Below are 24089 nucleotides of genomic sequence, written 5' to 3'. Positions count from 1 at the left end.
TTCTTTTCTTCTTGTTTTTGATCACTACTCACATGACCACCTCTACAAACACTTCTCTTTTTATTCTTTTTAGAGCAACCATGATGAAAGAAATTCCATAAAAAATGTATATGCTATAAATGATTTTGAAATATAAAATTTGGTTTAACTATTTGAAACAACGTTAAGTGTGATCTGTTCACATGCCATTTGGCTGTTGGAAAAAATATTTTTCTCCATAGTCAGAGAAATAACCATATAGGGTACTGGAAAGAACACTCTGTACTACTACAGTTATTGTATAATTTTCTGGTTATTAATATGCAATACTTCATAGTATCACAAAATAAAGCCAACCTCATTGTAAAAGAGGCTGCACTGGGACTAAGGGTAAACCCCAGCTGAAAGAGTGCATGTGCCTGACACTTCTCTCTAGAAGTCTTTGGAATGATGGGCAACCAGCTACAACGATTTGCCTTGAAGAAAATGGCTTTCAGAGCATTTCTATTTTGCTGAAACTTAAGGAATGGAAGTCTAAATTCCCATCCTGGTCTTAAACATAGCTATATGTGTAGGAACAAATAAGTGTAGTTTTTTTAGCATTGCTTTGCATTTGCCACAGTGTTTACATTACTGTTTCTGAACACACCTGGGCAAAACTGGTCAGACAAACGTAACACTACCCTAAATTCAGAAATAGTGTTCACAAACTCATTAACAAGCTAATATTGGCGTATCTGTGAGCTACTGCTGTGTTAATGGCACTTCGATTTGAACTGTTGGCTTATAAGTAGTTTTCTACATCATAGGCATTCTCTAAGATATTAATCAGGACGTTGTTCTGTTGCTTGGTAGTCTTATGTTGCCAGTCATTCTATTGCAACACAGTTTTACCGCTGGCGAAGTCCTGTGCAGGTGGCCAAATCCTCACTGCGCACAGCCCAAGGCCCTACGATGTAGGCGGCTGTCCACACAGCCTGGCCCCTGGCCATGCCCTGTGCCCAGACCTCCATAGACTACCATCACCTGCCGATCCCCAACTCACATTTCAGTTTTGTTTTTTTCAATTTGCTTTGTGATGCTGTGGTACTTCCATGGCACTGGAGCTCAAGCACCACCCCACAGTGCCAAAACACCTATGGACAGCCGACCCCCACCTCTGTGCACAGCCGCAGGCTGAGCACAGGGCGGGGCTGGATTTAGGTCAGGCCCTGCACCTGATTCCCAGCTGCATGTGGCAACCCTCACCCCCCAGTGTGCAGAAAAACCTCTGCTGAGCGTGGCTTCCAGCAGCGTGCAGCAGGGGATTGGCCCATGTCCAACACCCCACAAATTCAAACCCCTCGCAGACCCTACACCACATTTTATTTCTTGAAATTTGTTTTATTTCTTTTGTGCTACTACCGCTTAAGCTTCACCCAAAGAAATTAACATGGTCTTGCAGTTTCCTGGGGGTGAAGCTTGATCAGTGGTACCGTGAGAGTCCTGCTGTACCTCACGAGATGGCCACACTGAGGCCTGCAGAAGTCTTGTGGTGCTGGATATTAGCAAAACAAAAAACACCTTCCTATGTAAAGTCTGACCTAACTGTAATATTCATTCTATGACAGTGAAAATAACTGTGAACAGATAACAGAGCAACTACAAATCAAATCCAATCCAAACATTTACTACTTCTGTACTACTCAGAGTGGTATTGACTATATTTAATGAATAATACCCGATTATAAACCATACTCGTTACCACCCTCACATGGTTCATGTGTAAATTTGATGCTGAGAAAGACACAATAGGGTGCTTCAAATCATTATTTCAGTCTACAACCATCAAGAACGCAAAGTAAACACATTGAGTAATAAAACCATTCTAACTTGTTCTAATATTGTACCTGGGATTGGAGAGGCTCTCCATTCTTCAGCCAGCGATAGGAGGGTCTTGGTTTTCCAGTGGCTTTACATTCCCATCGAAGCTGATCTCCGCTGTCTAACTGAGTATCATTGATTTTTTCAACCCAATGTGGGCGGGCTGCAGAAAGAAGCACAACGTTATTACAAAAAGATAATTGATTTTTTAGTAATTAGAAAAAGCCGGCACAAGCAAAATATTTCCTAAATTCATTAAGTATCGTACGTTAAATTTATTTGAGGAATTTGGTGATTATTTGAGGGTTTAGAGGCAATCAATAGCTGATCGTCATGTCTAACACAAATGATCTAGCCTAAAGGTCTTTACTACCAGTTGTAGGTTAGCACAATTTATAGAATGCCAATAGGCAGTGTTACGGTCTCATTAGAGGCTTTTTTCTAAAATAATTACTTTGCTAGTTGCATTTATCACAACATTGTTTGAGCTAACATCTTATCTTAAAAGACTGCTTATCTATGTTATTAATCATATGAGAGTTCTCAAGTTACAAATGCTCTTATGCTGATCCTTGGTTCAGTTTAATACAGATATTAAAATGTATTGCAATTTGCTTTTAGTTAGTTAAGCCTAATGGTGTTGCTACACCCAGATGTTGGTTCTGTGCTCACTGCGGATCACCTAATGCCACATTTGACCCATGAGGCATGTAAAGATCAAACACACGAGGTACTTGTTGTATTGAATGTCTAGTAGTTTGGTATAAACTTCTCCTTTTCAGTCAGGGTCAAATGCTGAGTGCATATTGTTATTTCATTCTGTAACAGAACAGAGAAGCAAAATAGCTATGAGGGGCATGCCTAGAGTAGTTGCACTTAATTGAGATTCATTCATTTGTTTGCAGCCATCATGTTTGTGCAGTCTTCAATTTTTTTCATTAACATTCAAATCTTCTTTTTGGATTGGGAGGAGCTGCCCATGCAAAATGTGCATCCCAATTTTAATGTATCTGGTCTGATATTTGACTATGATATTCTTATCTCTAAATAGTTAGATTATTCTTATACTCTTTTCTTGCACCAAACTCACTATAGGGACTATAGTAAGTAAATAAATGTATTACATGTCTGATTAATAAAACTCTTTACAATGTACATAAGACAGAAAACATTCTATGGAGTATAACTGGAGTTTCCTATCCCAGAGCAAGACCTAACATTATACATAAATGGATGTAAAAATTACTAAGTCGTTTCCAGTCAATCAAAATGTATAAAAGCATTGATATCTAATATTGCTCAAACAGTACGAAATATCACTAAAGTGCACCAATAGTAACATCCCTATTTAAAACTATCACTGGACCAATAGTATAAAATATCAATAAAGTGCATCAATAATCATATCGCCACTAAAACAATAAACATTCAAGATCCATAAAGCATAGATATTGTTAAAATTGTACGAAGTATCGCTGAAGTGCATCAGTAATCATATCGCTACTAAAACAATAAACATTCAAGATCCATAAAAGCATGGATATTGTTCAAATTGTACGAAGTATCGCTAAAGTGCATGAGAACTGTCAGTGGACCAGCAGTATATGATATCACTAAAGTGCATCAGTAATCATATCGCTACTAAAACAATCAACATTCAAGGACCATAAAAACATAGATATTTCATATTTCAAACTGCAAGCAGTACAGCTAAAGTGCATCAATAATACCATCCCTTGTTAAAACTGTTCTTGTGCAAAGAGGGCAAAGTATCGGCAAAATGCACCAATGATCAAATCGCTACTAATGCAGTATAAAATAGCTAGGACAATTTAAACATGTTTTCACCCAAAAATAAAAACTTGCTAGGGCGACAGATAAGATGGATTGATTTTCCAGAAAGGCAGAAAATAACAGCTTGGCAGCATATCTCACTCCAAGGGCAACGGCAATGAACAGTGGTTTCATCAGAGTACATTGTGCTTGTAGTAGATGAGGGCAGATGCAAACTGAGTGCATGAAGGATTCCTTTGAATAGCCAAATAGCCTGCAACAATTTGTTTGCCATTGCTGCACCCACCTGGTCGTGCCATCCTTAGTTGGGTAACTACAGAGTTTTAACTTGAAAAACGCATCACTCATACGTGTTGCTATATGCGGTCGAAGGTAAGGTTGGACATCATTTCTCAAATTAATTGATGACGGTCTAGCCATGCCTTTTTGCAGTTAGAGCCTCTTTATCTTTTGTAAAAGATAAAACATCGCTCGATTTAGAATGATCTTAAATGTCTCCTTGTTTATTGTCTTGAGTCCAAGTAGCTCGCAATTAAAAGTGTCAAGACTCTCAGCTAAAGAAGATCACCAGACACTTGCAAAGTCATGGTTTATAAGTTCTTGTAAACACAGATTGGGGAAGGAATTGGGATCAGATACTTTTTGGATCTGTAGACCGAATCCCAACTGAATTTCAGCTGAGGCACAGCTCTTTGGGGTCGTGAAGACAGATTTAAAAGTTTTAGTTTGTAGTCGGTACAGTAAATTGGCATCAGTATAGCGATAAATTACCGATCCATAAACTTATGCAGGAATTACCTTTGTTTTCATGATTTTTGTTTGTCACGCAGGCTACTAAAGACGTCAATTAAGGAAGCAGTTTTGTTTATCAAGGTGTTAAAAAGTCCTTTGAATGATACTCTATCATCAAATGTGATTCCTATGTATTTGCATGTTCGGACTCTGTAAATTTCCATTCCACCATCATTCCATATTCGGGACTACTGTCTATTGCACACCAGTATCATTATTTTGGTTTTCTTTATATTTATCTTTAGCTGGTTTACCTACATATATTTATCAAAGGACTCAATCAACCATTGTAGGCTTATTAGAGTATGACTGAGTAGTATGGTGTCACTTGCTTATTGTAAATATTTTATATGACATCCTGCAAGATTAGGCGAAGAGCATTTACTTTATGAAGATGAAGTGGTAGATTGGCCAAGTAGAGATTCAAGAGACATGGTGCTAACACACAGCCTTGCCTCAGGCCGCCAAAGGTGTCAAAATTGCCAGTCATGATATTGCCATCTGCCATCTTCACCTGGACCCATGTGTTGGTATATAAGAGAATAATCATATCAAGACGTTTGGCTGCACACCCCATGCTGCCAGCTTGGACCATAGCAGAAAGGGTGGTACGGTATCAAAGGTGGCTTTCAAGTCAACAAAGCAGACAAATAATATTTTTCTTTTATAAACTGCTGACTGGCCTTTTCGGAAACTCTATTGATAGATTGGAATTATATTGGTCAATGTGGCCTATGCTTCTAGCTCCTTGAGTAAACATGATGCAAAAACCTTTACCTCGACGTAGATCAGGGCAATTAGCAGGTTATTTGCAGGATTTTCCAGAGGGCCATGCTTATTAATAGGTTGCAAAATACTCCCTTGCCATGATTATGGATAAGTCTTGCTGATAAGATCTCAGTCTATAGGGGAGTCAGTATTAGTGCAGACTGTTCAGGTCTTGCTTTAAAAACAGCATTCTGAATTCCATTGGGCCCTGGCACTCCATTTGATCTGATACTGCATAAGGAGACAATAATTGATTCCTCAGATATTTGTTTGATTGATGAGAACATGTCTGTGCGTGGACATCCGATGCCCTCGATGGAATTTTTGGAGCACTTTGCCCAAATAAAGTTGATATTGGCCTCTGTATGTCTTCATCTATTATAGACCAGAAATAAACGTTTGCCAACCATATTCTGTAATATTAGCACCGTTGGCCTACAGCCACCACTATCCAATTCGTTGAAAGTTCCCCAAAACACCTTTGCGTTGTTGGTGCTACTGGCATAGTGGAGTTTAGCCCATATCAAATCATGGTGTGCCCATTTTTCCCTTCAAGTTTCTTGTTTTTATTCTGATCTCAGTGTTTTCAGTGAGGCCTTTTGTTTGTTACTTGTGGCTTGATAAGTTTGACAGTGGGCTACTCTTGAAGCATTATTTAGATACTTCTTTCATTGATGAAATTTATGGGAATACTATTTGTTGTAAATTGATACGAAGGGCCAATCCCTTCAATTTGATCTGGCCGGGAAGTTTTCTATTAATGATGTGCATATTAGATGCAAAGTTTCCATCATGGATATTCCCTTGTGAGATTCATAATGAGCATATCCTATTTAATTTTCAGACAAACTCATTATTTTTGACTGTTTGGATGACTGCCAAATTGATTTTTTCAAATTGTACGATGTTGTCATTTGATTGAGGTTATTGGGCCTTGGCTGTGTTTGAGAAATGTGGTTGCTTTCAACCTATGCTTCAATGTGATACCCAAGAATACTGGGTGCCAAAACCTTAAAGATGATAGTATGATTAGTTACAGAGAGGCACTTGGAACTTGTGAAAGTTGGCACTGGGGTTACATTTTTCGATGAATTATCGCTCAGCAATGTTGGACCTATATCATCCAAGTAGTTACAACATGACTGAATTATATCTTTTTGTAGGCTCCATTTCTCTTGGTGATGTCGGTATTAAAGTGACCCGAGATAATTAGGCTAGGTGTTGGTAAGAGAGAGTTTTAATAGTTTCATAGAGTGTGGCAAACTCGGTTTATTTATTTGATCTCTTTGTACTCAAGTAGATATTCAATAAAATTATTGGGTTGTGGAGGCTTAATTTCACACATTGGTGCCATGGTAATTGCAGATCAATATATTGTGCTTTTGTGTTTAATTCCAAAGTAATGTATACTGAGGGCCCTCTTTTTGCATGGCCGAAGTCAGATTTGGAAAAAATTCATGATTTGGTAACCTAAGAAGTTGAGTGAAATGTTTTAACAGTGAAATATAAGACTCTGTAACTTGTTGTATATTTGACGGATTTCATGGCAATTACACGGTATAGATGTGATAAATTTCGTTAGATGACTCCATCTTACTAGATATTTCATCCAGCTCTTCATTATTGATTACTCATTCATTAACATTTAAGATGTCAATATCTGTGCCATCCAAAACTGGAAATATTTTGAGTTCATGATTAGAGTACTAGAGTTTAAGCCAAGGGTATGCATACTGATTTTTTCGAACCAAGGTAATACGTTTCAATGAATCTTTCTTAACCTTGAGTTACAGCTTACATGTATTTGCTTCAGCTGTGGAGTCTTCTTCCAATTATATTCATTGAGCTAAGGATTGCTGTTACTTGAACTTCATTGAATAGTAATACTCAGTACATCCTCAACATGCTATCAACTGTCTTTTACATAGTTGGTCACTGTGTACACCTCTAGACTATACCATTTGCTAGTCTATTCTGTTGCATCAATTGTTGTTTTACAATATTTTCTTTTTCAGTAGAAAAGATTTTCTCTGAATTAATAGGATCTATATCATACAATGGTCTCTCAAGGCTAGTCCATCTAGAGAAAAGCAAAATTGATTTAGAACTAAACACAGAATATTCAGTTTCAAGACATTTTGTTGTACTAGTACCCAATCTAAAGAAACTACAAACTATTTTGGGTACCTGTTATGAGTCCATGTAAAAATATTTCATATTAAATAAAATCTTCAGCAAGTTTTAATCTTAACACATTGAACTACATTGAATTATAAATTTATTTTGCAGTTACTACCCCAGTCAAGGAGTTACATCGCTTTTTAAGTTAAGTAGCACGGTACTTTGTAGAGCCCAAAGTTACATTTTGTGTAAATTATAAATGTGTCAGTTAGTCATATATTGTAGCGTGAGCTGATTAGTTGTGCGAAATTGTTTGTCTAAAGGAAAGTTGTTACTCATGCTTTGATTGTGTATCAATTTGCATTCCTAATTGTGTCTCTGTGTTTAAAGAGAATGAATAAAAAGTGTATTATCCTATTGTTTTGTTGTCTTTGTACAATGTTTATTGAATGACAGTAATGTTCTGGAAGAACACTGTTATATGTTTTGGTCAAGCTGGGTCAGCAAGTCTGGTGAGAAGAGCTAAGTAGCATTTAGTTTGTACAGTGCAAGATAGAAGGAGACATGAACTAACATGGGTTCAAGTTATTAGAGGGTATGAAATAAACCTGTGAAGCAAATCATGAGCATTTAGGTGATGGCTCATGTGCTGTGTCACACCAAGCAGAACAAGTACACTAAGACATTTTAATTGATGGTTTTTAATTTATTGTTACAAGATTGTATCCTTCAGATTATGTGGGTACTGAAAGTTGTGGGACTTTCTTGGTGCTTCTTGGGTATCTGTTGATGTGCTTAATACAAGTAGAACTTCATCTTTGTTTCGATGATTGGTTTAATGTGTTTTTCTGAGACACACTCATTTTTAGATCATGGTCACATGCTTGTGATTCTTCTAGTTTCTTGTAACACCAAGTCCGCATTTCCTGATGATAATGAGGTCTTTTATCTATTTTATATTGCAATATTTAAGAGGAGAATAGCACAGTTTTCAGCATCCTTCTAAGCTACAGATGATCTATGTTAGTGTGGATCTTTGCTGGGTGTGATTGCCACAGTTTGGCAATTTTGACAGAAAAGGGTGTATTACCAACAGTAGCCTTCTTTTATGGTGGCACACTCAGTTGAGAGCCAATCTGGAGCACAGCCGCCTTTTCTGGGAGAATTATTTGATTTTCTTCGGTAAAAATATTGGTCCTTTTCTGCTTATTGCCTTGTAGTTTGAAAATAGATTGCCTGGCAACAAGCAACCAGTGTAGAGCCTTCAGAAGTAGTGAGTTTTTGTTTTGAATTTTATATGCAGACATTGTCTTATCGCTACAGTCTGAATTCTTTGGAGTCAACCATAGCACATATTGATATTCAATGGTACAGATCATTAGCATAATGTAGATGAGGTAAATTGAGTGACCTGACTGCTGGAGCATTCTGCTTGACTCCATGATGAGGGAAGACCTATCTGAAGGCCCTTGGGTGTGGAATATAAATTGGTTATATTGTTGACTTTCGGGATTACTGAGAGAGCAGACTTGATTATAATATCTAACTTCTGTACCTCAAAGGAGGGTATTGGCAACCTAACCAGTTCTTTGTGATACTTTGTTAATGGGTTGTAATTTTAATTCCCATCATGTTAGGATTTCTGTTTTTTAGACTTTGAGGTGATCTTTTGTACAACAACTGAATGGTGGTTTGGAGGAACTCATCTAATTTTCAGCGGTGAACATTATTTGGCTTAATCAGCTTGAGGATTATATTTGTATCATTGGAATAGTTGAAGCATGTATGGCGAGTTCTGGGATAGATTTGATACAGATATTGAAAAATAATTGTGAGGTAATAAACCCTTGTGGAACTCCTTTCTCAATGTTGTATGGCTTGTGAGGGAACACGAGGATAGATATGATGTTAGACTTGTATTTAAAGCAGGAGTTGATCATCCAGCGTATGATACCCATCTAATTTATTCTGGTCAATAAGCCTTCATGATCTACTGTGTTGGATGTTGGCGATAGGTGCAAGAGAATTACTGTTTCCACTCCCTCAGTACCCACTGTAGGTTTCAGGTTGTCTTAAATTGGGAACAGCGGGCATCCAGTGCTAGTTCCAGGCCAGGAGCATGCATGGTGAAGGAAGTAAGGAGTTTTTCATCAAATGTTTTAAGATTTGGGAGAAGGTGGAACTTCCCTTCAATTGTCCAAGAAATTACTGTAGGAAATAACTACCTTTTGGATGGCATCCCCACCCCAATTGTTTCCCTATGTGGTTTGCTGCATTTAGATCATTGCTAATGTTACCCCTGCTAAACGGGAGTACAGTCCCCATACTCCCCCTTGGAACTTGGTTAAATTGTCTTGACATGTTTTATTTAACCTGCCTATAGGTTTCAAGTATATGGTATAGAAAATGTGCAAGGGCCTGGAAGATAAATGCCACCTTTGCTGTGCCAATCACAGAGTGGGCCTGGAAAATATGGTTTCAATTATACCATATGTAGCTTGACTGCAGCAGCTCAAATACCTGCTGTAAAATAACTATTATTGGCTGGCAAAAAACCTGCTTTTAAATATGAATACATTTCCCCTAAGTATACCTTGCAGCTAAACAAGGTAGGTTGCCGCATATAAAGTTGAATAAGTGCAAAATTAAAATTGGCCTATTCCCCCAGGCACTAGGCTCTAAAAACTATTTTTACTGGCAGTGCTGTAGCTGAATCCTAAAAATGTCATAGCCTCATTTATCAAATTTAATATATAAAGCTTGACAGGAACTCGCTACACAACTACTTCAAAAGTTATTTGTGATATTCATTAAAAACCCAATTCAATGGTAAAGTCAGATGTTTTAGGAAATACTCAGGAAAAGTAACACTTAGAAAGTTACCTTGTGATGGACCTGAATAAGGTGTGCCAACTGCTTCTAAAGCAGGGTCAATAGCCTAGATGTGGGGAGGTTTCTTCCCCCGGCAGGAAGACAAGTTGAAGTGGCCCTAGAAACACAATTAACTTCAAATGGGCATTTTCTGTCTCAAGTAAATGGCAATACAAAGTCACTAGGCAACATATAGGTCAATAATTGGATTGTAGCAGACCTCAATTAGAACAATGGTGATAGTCAACTCAATGTACCAAGCAGTTATAAAAATATCACTTTATTTTTAGTACAAAATGATTAAAAAGGTAGCTTGAAATTAATTAATTGATAAATAGCACACGTATCACAGATGACAAACCAAAATGTCGTCACTGTAACCAGAGATTAAATGCATATTAGTGATATTACAACTCTAAATGTTTGTTTTGGATCTCATAATCGCACAATGTACATATCAATATTCACTTAAGTACGAAGAAAAACCTCACAATAGCTGGAAGCAGTACATACACATATACAGATGACGAGCCACACAAATACAAAAGGAAACAAGCATGAAATAGAATAGATTAATTTGGTGCTGGTTCTTCAAGTTATCGACACACATTTCCGCAAACATGGTGCCTTCATCAGGAAAACCACATTATAAAGCATTATCTACAAACATGAGATAAAAGGACATTGAGTAAAGAACATCTCTCTTATATACAAAGGTCTGTTTTTCACCCATGCCAATGAGAAAAAACAGAATACCCATGCAACCAACTTTGTTGACGAAACGAAAGAGAAACCATGCTTTTGTGAAGATCAAAAAGATAGAAAATATAAAGTTTCAGATCTGAGAATGCACCCAAGAATAATTATAACATATAGAGTTTCTCATGAATGCCAGAGAAGAAAGTATAAAACCAAGTGAGTAAATGCCAGGTGACACCTGGAGAGGACGTGCCTTGTTACCTCCTAGTCAGGTTAGTACAAAACCAGTGGGAGGTGAGCTAACCCCAGAACTTGTTTCAAGTGACCATAGAGGAGGGGACTACTCATTACCCCTGGAACACATCTGGGATTGTTTCCCTATGTTGGTGTTTAGGAGAAAGAGACAATGTGAGATTGTTTGCAGTTGGGCAAACAGGTACTGCTGCAAAAGTGGGTAAGGTTGCCCCGAGGAACTTATACCTTATTGGTTAGGTAGGAGCCAAGAACCACACACACACAATAACTGGTTGTAAGGAATTGGGTTATTGGTTGACTGGGGTGTGAGCCCTGGTCAAGCAGCAACCACAATGCTTGTCAGGGTTAGGCACAAGCCAACTCTAAATTAATCTGTGCTCAACCCTCTGGTAGCTTGGTACAGAGATGTCAGACTTAACCTAGAGGCAATGTGTAAAGTATTTGTGCAACTCTTCAAATAGTAATACAGTGAAAATACCACACAAAAAGAATCCACAAACAAGACCAAAACAACAAGAATACAATTAGTAGAACCACAGATATGCAATTTCAAAGATGTTAATGAAAAATAGCACCAAAAAGCACAAAGCGGCAACTCCAAATATCCGGTCATGATGGACTGGGACAAAGTAACAAGTTCAGGATGACCGCGATGAAGTGCAGGCTGGCAACAGGAAAGGCCCGTTGAACAAAGTACCTTAAATCCTGATATGCAAAGCGAAGCATTGTGAGGATCCGCATCTAGGATGAGGCGTGCAGTCAAGGCGATGCATCGGTTTTGAGGAGCAGGGAGGCTGCAATGCGGCTTTTGATGAGGGATACGAGGGATGAGAGGGCCTGCTCCGGGGATGCTATGTGCAGCAGCTGCGGGTCCTTGTAATGGGTGCAATCCATGCAGCAGCGAAGATGTGTCAGTTCTACTTGGGTTTGCGTCATTCAGCAGTGAAGGTGCATTGGTTCTGCTAGATCACAAAGGCTGCCAGAGCACACTTCCCAGAGTCCAGGACAGGGTTGGCACCACTTGACAGGGTAGAATCACAGATGAGATTATCAAGATGCAGGTGCAAATTAGTTGGCTTCAGATCAGGAAGCCAGCCAACTAGCCCTTGGAGTCACTCTGGGTTCGAGAGTTGCAGGTAAACTTTACCCAGGCAAGCAGACAGCAGGTAAGCACAGAGTGGTAGCAGTACTTGAGAGCCTCAGTCCAGCAGAGTGCAGGTGTTTCAGCATCATAGCAGTCCTTTTTCCTGGCAGAGTATCCACAGGTCCAGAGGTGTACTGAAGAGGTGCTGCCTAAGGTCTAGTGTTTATGCCCATTTGTGCCTTTGAAGTGGGGAGAAGCTTCTAGAGGCAGGCCTCTGAAGTGTACAGGTGCCCTGTTTTTCTGACCTGGTTCCAGAATAACTACAGGGGGTATGCAGCCCTTTGCGTTGAAGCTGAACAAAGCCTATTCAAGTGTAGGTGGGGCTGGACCCAGCACCTCCCTTTCATTCTGCCAGTGATGTCCCATCCAGACACACCTAAGCTTCATATTGTGTGGCTGTCTCGGAGGACTACACATAGCTCAACTGTCAGCTACACCCAATCCTCAATCAGTGAAACAGCATTTGTAGAGCACAGCACTCACCCCCCAGGGGTATCTGGGCACTGTGTCCCCATCGAAGAGTCAGGTCTCAAGTATATTTCTGAAGTCTGTCAGCAAAGGGGCTGTACAAAGCTGGAGTTGAAAGTCATTCCAGGTCTTGGCAGCAATGCAGGAGAAGAACGGCCACCAGTGCGGCTGCGACAGATGCGGGAAGTGTGTGTGAGGGTGAGTGAAGAGGAACACAGGTGTCTGGCGGGTTGGTGGAAGTTGAGTCGATATGTGAGGTAGGAAGGGCCTATTTCATGGAGGGTTTTGTAGGCATGCTTGAGGAGTTTGAACGGGCATCTTTCCTGATGGGGAGCCAGTGGAGGTCTCTCAGGTGGGGGGCAATGCAGGTTCATTAGGGGAGATCTAGGATAAGTCTGTCTGCTGCATTCTGTAAAGTCTGGAGTCTTCTGGGAGCTGGGTAGACATGCCAGCATAGTGGGCATTGCCGTAGTCCAGGCGGCTGGTTATGTGGTCCTGAGTGACGTCTTTCTGGTGCCGTTAGGATCCATCTGAAGATTCCGTGGAGCATGCAAAGTGTTTGGGAGGAGGAGGAGGTGACTTGTCATTTAATGGTTGGTTAGCTGTCAAGGATAATGCTGAGGTTGCGTAAGTGGTAAGTAGATGTAGGTGTGGACCCGAGTTCTACAGGCCACCAGATGTGGCTCCATGTGGAGGTGTTCTTCCCAAAGATTGATACTTAAGTTTTGTCGAAGTTGAGTTGGAGCCAGTTGTCTCGCATCCATTCGGCTACGTTGGTCATGGCTTTGCAAAAGTTGGTTTTGGCGTTGGAGGGGTCCTTAGTGAGCGAGAGGATCAGTTGAGTGTCATCTGCATAGGAGATTATGTTGAATCTGTGGGATCTGAACACGTCTGCGAGTAGGGTCATGTAGATGTTGAACAGGGTTGGGCTGAGGGATTATCCTTGTGGTACGCTGCATATAATGTCTTTGGGTGCAGAGGTTAAGGGAGGCAGTCATATGCTCTATGTGTATCCTGTTAGGAAGGAGGCAATCCACTTGAGGGAGTCTTGCTGTATGCTGTGTTGTGGAGTCTGTTGAAAAGGGTGTTGTGGGAGACTGTGTAGAATGCCGCAGAAAGGTTGCAGGCTTGTGTCCCACTTAGACATTTTTATTTGTACTGTGCTTATTTGATCCCGAATATTAAATATTAGATCTTTGTCTGGCTGGACAAGTTCTACAAATATAGTACTGACTGGGTCTATATTTAGTCCCCTGTTCCTATTGTTGTTTCTCTAGGGACCACTGTTCTAAATAATTCCATCTACTCCGTGGCGCCCACCAGCCCCTCCCCCCACCACCTTTACAACATTGTAAAAACCCAATCAGCACGCAACTCACCAGCATCCTCAACACCTACATCTCTATAGCAACCTTCCCGGACATATGGAAACACGCAGACGTCAGGCCCTTCTAACGAAAGCATCCGAGGCCACCGAGAAACCCAGACTGAGGCAATATTCCCTATCGGACCCCCTGGAGCCCGCGGCTGCGGCTCACTCATGATTCACGGACTAAACGCTATCAAGCGTTTTCCCCTCCCATCGCTCGATGGGTCATTTTTCACTGAACACCATGCCATCGCCTTTGATGCCTTAAGTGGTCTGGTTTCCTCATAACTTCGCCGAGATAATTTTTCTTGGTCTAGCTGTTCTCCCACCGTGCCTTCAGCCTCACACCTACATCTATCTACGCGAGTATTGCTAACACTCATTACAGGCAATTGTACACAGGCATGATTATGCTAGGGACCACTGTTCTAAATAATAGCTTAATTCCCAAGGTCCCTGGTTGACTTTATTTGCGTTCCTTTGTTCCTCATAATAATACAGAGTGGATGGAAGGCATGATGGCTAAAGTGGTCAAGGTGGTGGGCAGCAACCAGGTAGTGATGGTTTGGCTGGTGTTCGCAGGTTGGTTGAGAACTTCGAGGTCATGCGTGGCGGGCTGGATGTTCAAGATGTTGGTAATCTTGCTATGGAAGTAGTCTGAGAAGGTGTTGCAGAGGTCTTGGGAGGGGTGGATGGTGTTCTCTATGGCTGTTGGGTTGGAGAATGTATTGACTATTTTGAAAAGTTCCTATGTGTGGTTGGCTGTGGAATCGATGTGGGTGGTGATAGCTGCTTTCCTGGCTTCTTTGATGTGCCGGCTATAGATTCTGAGGGCTGTTTTGTGAGCTGCTCGGTCGCAGCGGTTCTTGGTCATGAGCAATCATTTCTCCAGTTAATGTTTAGTCATGTGACCCAGAGACAGGCTGCAGGCACTAAATGGCTAAGGCAGGAAAAGTCAACTTTCTAAAAGTATCATTTTCACAATGTACTTTAAAATCTGATTCACCATAAGTTACGATTTTTCACTACAATTCCAAAGACACCAAACATGAACTGATGAACTGGTTGCCTGTTTCCATTTCGAAATTACACTTAATAAATATGAAAAGGTAAATCCAATGCTATCCTCTGAGAAAGATAGGCCTTGTAGTTTGTAGCAGTTTTTCACTACCAGGACCTGTACTACTTAAAAGTACATGTTCCATTTTTTAAATACATTAGACCCTGCGCTCTGGGCTGTTTAGGGCCTACCCTATGGGTAAGGTATATGTATTAAAAAGGAAGGTTTGGGCTTGGCAAAAGATCTATTGTGCCAGGTTGAAATTGCAGTTTAACACTACTCACAAACAGGCTGCACTGGCAGGCCTGAGAAAAGTTTAAAGCGCTACGTAGGTGGGTGGCACATTCAGTGCTGTGGGCCCACTAGTAGCATTTAATTTACAGGTTCTGGGCACACTTTACTAGGGACTTCCAAGTAAATTAAACATACAAATTGGGTATAAGCCAATCATACCATGCTTTAAGGAGAGCACAAGCACTTTAGCACTAGTTAGGATAGGTAAAATGTGCAGAGTCCTAAGGCCAGTAAAAACTAAGTCAGCAAAACAGGAAGCCTAAAGGAAAACATTTAGGGGGAAAACTACGCCAGAGATGCTGGTTTAACTCTGGTACCACTCATAAAAGTAGCAACCCAAGGCACTGTCTTCAGAATACTTTATGGACCTGCAGAAGAATAGAAAAGGACTGCCTAGCTTGCTGTGACCTCTGATGAACCCTTTAAGGACAGGACATGCTCCATCTGGCACCCAGGACATCAAAGCAGACTTTAAGGTTCAGCAGGCTGACCTCCTGTGTAGCTACAGAGACACAACAAGCTGAAAAACAAGTTTTCTGGCAGACCAGTTGCTCAGTTCAAATGAGACCTTCCCCAGACCTTGGCAGGATCGAAACCTAAAAGTCCTAACAGGCTCCCCTGAAGTCTTGTAGTCATAGGTGAAGTGCTCAGGCAAAAAGAGACTCATCCCCTTACTAACTTGAGACGTACAAAGATTTTGGACTTCCAGACCTTCGTAGGACCAGCAGAACAACCAGAGTCAATCTGGCAAAGGTGCGACTTCCCGGGGCTGGAGAAACAAGTTTCTCCTACTTGGAGCTTCTCCATAGCAGGAATTCTATTTTAGAGGAACTCTAAAAAGATGGTATCTGGCCTCATGAAGAAACTGGTTTGTCCCACTTGGAGCTTCTCTGCAGCAATTCAGTTTTAGTGGGACCTCGGTGAGAAGGTAACCAGCTTCATGGAGCCATGTTTGGATACAGCCAGCTGCCTTGTCCCTATGGAGGTATCCAAGACTCATAAAATCTAAGTTCCAAAGTGGAAATCAGGACTAGGTGAAGATACCAAAAGTATCCTGACAATGCAACAGCTTCTTTCTGTGCAAAAATTGAACATTTCTCATTAAAACTAATGACTTCAGTCAGTGCTAGCTCAAAGTCTACCTGATTTCGGACAGACCTTGCGGAATATATCCTGCTCTATCCCCCTCAGAGATTTTGACTTTTATTTTTTCAGACCAAGCCAGAAGGTAAAATCCTGGACCGGACCTTCATGCTTGGTGCAGCTGACCTCGGTAATCATTGCAGTTGGCCTCAAAATGTACCTAGTTCCCGGACTACTGCGACTATAAACTATCATTGGAACTTAGCAATTTTTGGTGCAATTTTCAATTTAATATATAAAACTTCATATCATTGGATCCCCTCATTGGATTATTGTCCTTTTGTTGTCATTTTGCTCATTAAAATGTACTTGCGTTTCTATTTCACCATGGAAGTTTGTATTGATTGGTGTCATTATTTTATTACAGTTTTGGTAGTGCAAAAATACTTTACAGATTGCCCTATGTTGAGCCTATCTTCTCTATGCCACAGCTAGTGAAGGACTGGGCTCAGGTTTGACTCTTGGGTTCATCCTGACAAGTCTTATTATTACTTGAGGTTAACAACTTCCCACCCCAAATAATAACCCCGTTTCTTACTGTTGGAACTAGTACCTTCTGGTTAGCTGAGGAGGGGCCCGGGCCAGACAGAACCTACCACTCCTGTCAGGGTTAGGTGATTACAAGCCGAGTGTCAAACCCTCTCCCCCCAATCTATCCAGCCAGGCCCTCAAATGGCAGAGTTCCGTCATTTCAGTTGCATGCCAAATGTTTATGGCTACCACTGGGGAATGCACAGATGTGCTCCCTCAGCCGCCAGCGAGGACCGGAGTCAAACTAAAAGGCACACAATGAGCTTTGGAGCAGAGAAATGCCCTCTTTCTAGAAGTCGCAGAAGAAAAGTGACGCTAATTGCGACCCTAGCTGTTGCACTGCTACGGGGGGAAAAAACTTCTTCCATATAGTCAAATTTTTTCAGTTTTAACCAGTAATCAAGAGTAAACCAGTCACTTTAACATGTTGTACTCATCTTCATCTTCATCAATATGTAGAATCAATCCAGAGACAGCTGGAATTCACTAGGTACTTTATTTAATCATTTTCAAACGTTTTCTGCAGCTCATCCAAGCTTTAACATAAACGTGTGTATTTCGCAACTTTCCATATAACCCAATGCATTTCGAACCTGTGAGGTTCTTCGTCAGGGGTTGCTGTAAAATATTAAAAACATACACTTAGCCATCCTTCCCAGCACATAACAGACTCAGTACTTCAAAACAGAAACAAAAATAAAAATAAAAATAAAATGTCATCACTTTAAACCTTTCAGATTCCCCACCCTTAACCACCCTTACTGTGTCCCAAATAGCGCAAAAACGGAAATTAAACCCAAAGGTTTAAAGTGATGACATTTTATTTTTATTTTTATTTTTGTTTCTGTTTTGAAGTACTGAGTCTGTTATGTGCTGGGAAGGATGGCTAAGTGTATGTTTTTATTATTTTACAGCAACCCCTGACGAAGAACCTCACAGGTTCGAAATGCATTGGGTTATATGGAAAGTTGCGAAATACACACGTTTATGTTAAAGCTTGGATGAGCTGCAGAAAACATTTGAAAATGATTAAATAAAGTACCTAGTGAATTCCAGCTGTCTCTGGATTGATTCTACATATTGATGAAGATGAAGATGAGTACAACATGTTAAAGTGACTGGTTTACTCTTTATTACTGGTTAAAACTGAAAAAATTTGACTATATGGAAGAAGTTTTTTCCCCCGTAGCAGTGCAACAGCTAGGGTCGCAATTAGCGTCACTTTTCTTCTGCGTCTTTGACATGCTGTGAGGGGACGTTTCACAGCGCTGCTTGCACGCATCTATTTGGCAGTTACAGCTTAAAATTATAAATTTCACGGGAAGGAGTGCATCCACTATATTTGTATTTTGCTCTTTCTAGAAGTGGCATTTCTAAGCTATCAATGACAAATCCACCTGTAACACAGGAAAGGGTTTGCCACTGTGAATCCAATGATAGGAATCATTATGAGACTGCTCCACTGTAAGCCACTATTGCAGCTTAAAGTAATCTCAGCCATTCCCCCATGTTAACCTCTGGGGAGAGCAAACTGCATAGGTAGTGAAAACACATATGGGAATTTTTCACTACTTGAGCATAGAACACACGTGTACCTGCCCTGTCTTTCAACTACTACTTGCTTCACCCATCAGGGCTTACCCCATGGGTTCTCTTGTGGTAGTGAAAGGTACCCTCGGAATTGGCCAGTGGTTTCAGAAAGGCCAGCCTGAGCATAAGTGCAAATGGCAGGCTTAAGACATGGTTGAAAACACCATGAGGCTACTCCCTGCTGTAAGCTAAAACTGTAGTCTAAAAGTCATTCAGCAATTCCCCCATATTGACCCATGGTAAGAGCAGACCTCCTAGGTAAGGAAAACCCACATGGGTGTACCTATTTTGCCTTTCACCTATTACTTGCCACATCTCTCAGGTGTCCTAGTGGTAGCGAATGGCCCACTCAGTGTTGGCTAATGGTTTAGAAATGCCAGCCTGAGCATAAGTGCACATGCGCAGACACAGGCCTGCAATGGCAGGCTTGAGACATGTTTGAAAACATCAGGTAAGCATCCCTTCTCAACATATATAAGAAGGGCATGTGCATTTTCACACTGCATTACAGTGGGAAAGTGCCCAGAGTCCTAAGCTCACAAAAAGAGACTCAGCAAAATCCCGGTGTTATCCCATGGGAAAAGCAGACCTTTTAGGTAGAGAAAACCCACATGGGGGCTCTTCACTACCTGGGCATGGGACACCCAAGTGTACCTGCCCTGCTTTTCACCTACCACTTGCTTCCCCCTTGAGGGTTTACCCTAGGGATGCTCTAATGGTAGAGGAAGGCCCACTCAGGGTTTGCTAGAGATACAGAAATGGCAACATTAGCATCAGTGCAACTGCGCACCCACAGGCCTGCAATGGCAGGCTGGATACATGTTTGAAAGGCAATTCTGGTGGCTGGCACAATTAGTGCTGCTGCCAACTATTAGCCAGTGCAGGACCTTGCCTGTGTATGTGGTGCACCTTTTTTACAGAGCGCTCACAAGTACATTTCAACCCACCCTTCCTAACATGTGGAGGAAGGGTGCTGTGCTTTCCCTGACGTGTTCCCCCTTCTTCACATTATGTAGAACCATTGACTTTCTATCTTTTTCCTACAATGCGAACATTTCGGAATACAAATTTCAATAAAACCTAAACCATTGCTGTCCTCTCACTGCCGTACTCAGCCCACACCCCCAAACAGCCGAATGAGTTCCTCGATATTTTAATCCATGTGTTCACAAGAATATTTGGGTTTAATTTAGACCCACCCGCCTCTCTTCGTATATGTATATGTATGATAACAAATTATCTTTATACTGCCTATGAAACCATGGGATGCTGCATGTGAAAATGTAGAAAGCGGAAAAGTAGATTGAAAGGAGTAAATATTTACAGATCTATAGTGCAAAAACATGACACAAATATCCTAATAAACTTAATATCACCTGTAGGCACTTGCACCTACATATTCTAGAACTGGAGTTACAACACTGATTTAATAAAGTCCTCTAAAGGAGAGGAAGTGAGCTTGGCTGGATCTGAACATTTTTACTATGTTGAAATTAATAGGTGTTTTAAACCCTTTATTATTGCTGCCGCCTTATTAAACCTATATTTTCGTAGTGTGTATTTTTGAAGCCTGTTTTTTTATATACACCCAGAGACTGTCCTTAACGCACTACCACTAACCTTGCAGCTATCCAACAAGTACTGCTCAGCTCTGCTTCAAAAAGAGATTTCCCACAGAGGCCGGTGCAGGACGTGGTTGGATGAAGACTATATTTATTATTTATGCATGAGCAAACAGAGCAATTCAATGTGCTGACTGTCTCATGGAGCCATTCACGCAGGACAGAGACGTCAGCTTTCATGATGATTAATAGGCTATAAAGAGAAAATAAATAATGCAAGCTCCCAGTCCACCTGTGCTCTGATGCCCTTACAACGGTGTCCGTCCTTTGATTTATCTGCTTTGTTCCAACTATCTAAGCCATGAATTGTGTGTCTCTATTCTACCTGTGCAGGGGAGGCTCCTCCACTAAGGTGGAGGAGTGTCACCCCTCTGAGCAGGTCTAAAAGGTAAAAATAAAATGCTAACTCATTGTTATTATCATTTTATTTTTCTGTCCTTGGTCAGCTGGCCAGGGGCAGGACTCCTGTGTTCACAAAACAGGGCAGGGGAGGAGTGGTGTGCCCACTCCAAGTGTGCATGACGCTTTGGCTGCCCAAACCATCATGCACACTTTGCATATTCTCCACCAAGGTTGCATTACAGCCTGGGTGGAGAACATGCCCAGGCTCCCTTTTCCTGCCTGAGCGCCGAACCACAGTGCTCAAACTAATCACAACGCTGAAGCGGTGGCAACACACAGGTGTTACTTTTTTTTTTCATTCCCTCTCTACTGTGACCTGCCCCCGCCGCCGTTAAAGACTAGCCGCCACTGGGTTTTTCCGTCTTACTCTTCTTCCTTCTTTCTATGTTTTTTTCTCTCTTGCTCTCGGGAAACGTCTGAAGAGTACAGAATAGGTGCCGGTCCCCAAAAATGAATGCTGGGGTTCCTCACACTGCCAACCACCGGCTACCACTTGCTCAAATTATGTACTGCAAGAAACTGAATAGCAAGTTGACACGTCCAAACATAGGTTCTATCAGCTCTAGAGGAAATCCCTGTTTTTCTTCCATGCCACAGTTGATATTTCCTGCAGCTGGTCAAACTGATAGGTAAACTAATGACAACAGAATACGCGTGACATCCTTGGCGTGTTTTCTCCTGACTTTTTGCTGTCAGACCTCCTATTTTTACTCTTTTTGCTGGCTTTGGGAATATGGGGATTTTACCTCTGCTAAGCACTGCTAAAGTGTATGTGCTCTATACTTAAAATATCGCAACACTGGCTTATCCGCAATTGGAATATTTAATTTACGTATAGGTCCCTATTAAAATGCACTACATGTACCCAGGGCCTGTAGATTAAATGCTATTAGTGGGCCTGTAGCACTTATAGTGCCTCCCACTTAAGTAGCCCACTAAATATGTCTTAGGCCTGCCATTGCAGAGCCTGCGAGTGCCATGGTAAACTGCCATGTTGACATGGCAAGCTAAACCACTTACCAGGCACAACCCTTCTTTTTAATTACACATAGATCACCCCTAAGGTAGGCCCTGGACAACATTTGGGCAGGGTGCAGTGTATTCGGAAAGTAGGACATGTACTTTTAAGTTTTACATGTCCTGGTAGTGAAAAACTCTGAAATTCTTTTTTTCAATTCTGCAAGGCAAATCTCTCCTATAGGATAACATTGGGAGTGCCTTATTACATTTTATAAGTGTAATTTTCATTTCCAATTGGGAAGAGATGGGACCCCCAAATTTGGAGTCTCTGGAATCACAATTTAAAAACACAACTTATGGTGAAGCTGTATTTCAAATTGCAATTCTGACCATGCCACTTTTAGAAAGTTGGCATTTTCTTACTGTAACCATTTAGTGTGTCTTCTGCCTGTCTCTGAATACATGTCTGGGGTGAGTGACAGCTGTTTTTTTGCATTTCCTCTAGACAGCCACACACAAAGAGAGCTTAGGTGTGACTGAGGGTCCATCCACATCCTGAAGGGTCATTCTAGATAGGATGGAAGGGAGGAGCTGAAACTTATACCTGAAAGGGCTGTGTCCTGTCCCCACACAAAGGGCTGCATACCCCCTGTAGTGAGTCTGGAGCCAGGCCAGGAAAGGCAGGGACATATGCACTTCAAATGCATCTCTTAAAGCCTCCCCCACTTCAAAGGCTCAGCTGGTTACAAGCACTGGACCTCTGACATCACCAACAAAGAACACATCTGGAACTGAGAACATTCTACCAGGAAGAAGGACTGCTGTGCTCCTGGAGGGACTGCCACTCTGCTGGACTGCTTTGTTGTGCTGGCCTGCAGCCTGCTGCCCTTTTGCCTAGGAGTGAGAAAGACCGGACCTGCATCTCTACATCCCAAAACCAAAGCATCTCCAAGGTTTTATTAGCTTGCCTCCAGTTATGAAGTTCCAGGGATATCAAAGACTTCTCTTCAACCTACAACCAGCACCTGGACTTTGCTTGCTGCAAGTCTTGCTCTCGCAAGTGGTGCCAACCGAGTCCTGGGCCCTTGGAAGTCAGTATAAAGTGCTGTTTCTGCTAGAACCCACACATTGACATAGTTGCGCCAATTGGAACAGACTCATCACCGCTGTTGCGCAAACCAGATCGACGCATCACAATCATGACTGCTGCATCGCCTTCAGAACCACTGCTTCGAAACCAACTTACCCCCGCCACTGCATGGAGAAGATCAACGCATGGCCTCTAAAACAGGGAGAAACCCGGCGCATTGCATTCGGAACCGATGCATCATCGCCATTGGGTGTAAAAATTTGGTGCATCTCCCCAACTGCGAGTGGACCACCGACGCAACAGTCGGCTGCACCAGGCAACTCATTGTTTGCGACTAGGACCAAGGTACTTGTGCTGGCGACACCCATAATAAGGGTTCCAATATGTGGCTGCAGGAATCCACCTGAAGGCATCTCAGACATTATTGAAAAGATTGGGTGGCATTAGACACATTCTTAGATAGTGGTATATTAGAGCCCCACTGCATGAAGGTGTCACCATGCAGGGGATCACATATGCTGCTGATAGAAGAACATTATATAATATAGCACACAACATGACTCTGCAACAGGCCTTGGTACATTTTGAGTGGCAGAGTCCGACCCCTGGTAAATGACGTTATTGCTTCTTCATCATCTATCTTTTAAGTTTATATCAATTGGTTGTATAATGGTTACACATTCAGGTTTATGCAGTAGGAATATGGCATAGTTTTGTAAAATGTTTTAGATCATATTAAGTGTGGCGAATCGTAAACCTGTGACTTCTAAGTATTTTCACATTTAAAAGAAATACAAGGATTTGTGTGCCTTTACCAACATGCTTTTTTTCATAATAAATGTTTTGTATGAGTTTGCAGGTGGTGCCACTTAAATGTGAGTGGAATTGTGAAGCTGCTACAGCGTATGTCAGTGTGACTATGTAAGATTTAGGGAATAATCAATGACGTGGCAAAAAAATTGTAATTTTGGGGCAAACAGGGCTTCTCTGAGAAGTCACAAGATCAATAGATAATACAAGCAGCTGAAAGACAGTCACAGAGGGAAATATATCTGCTGATAGAAAAAAATGGAACGGTCTCAACTCCTCATTGTGTACAGAAGGAGGTAACACACACACCCCCACCCACCCACACACACAAACGTAGCCAGTTGTGCACTGGAGATCACCTTCCTAAATTCGAAAGTCACAGCAGATATCAGTTTTAACTACAGTTTATCAGTCCTGCCGTAACATGCATCACAGATGCACAGCACCTTTTTGACTGCTTAAAT

The 24089-nt window shown here is 41.4% G+C and overlaps 1 protein-coding gene across 4 annotated transcripts in view; it reads right to left on the bottom strand.

Moving 5' to 3' along the window:
• CNTN5 (contactin 5) overlaps positions 1 to 24089 on the bottom strand; it is a 3369946-nt gene that overhangs the window by 704138 nt on the left and 2641719 nt on the right. For all 4 annotated transcript variants that reach the window (XM_085621430.1, XM_085621433.1, XM_085621431.1 and 1 more), the window contains one exon: positions 1869 to 2005. In XM_085621430.1, coding sequence (XP_085477556.1) covers positions 1869 to 2005 — 137 coding nt within the window. The remainder of the gene's footprint in view (positions 1 to 1868; positions 2006 to 24089) is intronic.

Source organism: Triturus cristatus, chromosome 8, assembly GCF_964204655.1.
Source record: "Triturus cristatus chromosome 8, aTriCri1.1, whole genome shotgun sequence".
NCBI classification, from domain to species: domain Eukaryota; kingdom Metazoa; phylum Chordata; class Amphibia; order Caudata; family Salamandridae; genus Triturus; species Triturus cristatus.
Note: the sequence above shows the minus strand (reverse complement) of the source record. Positions and strands in the feature narration are given on the sequence as shown.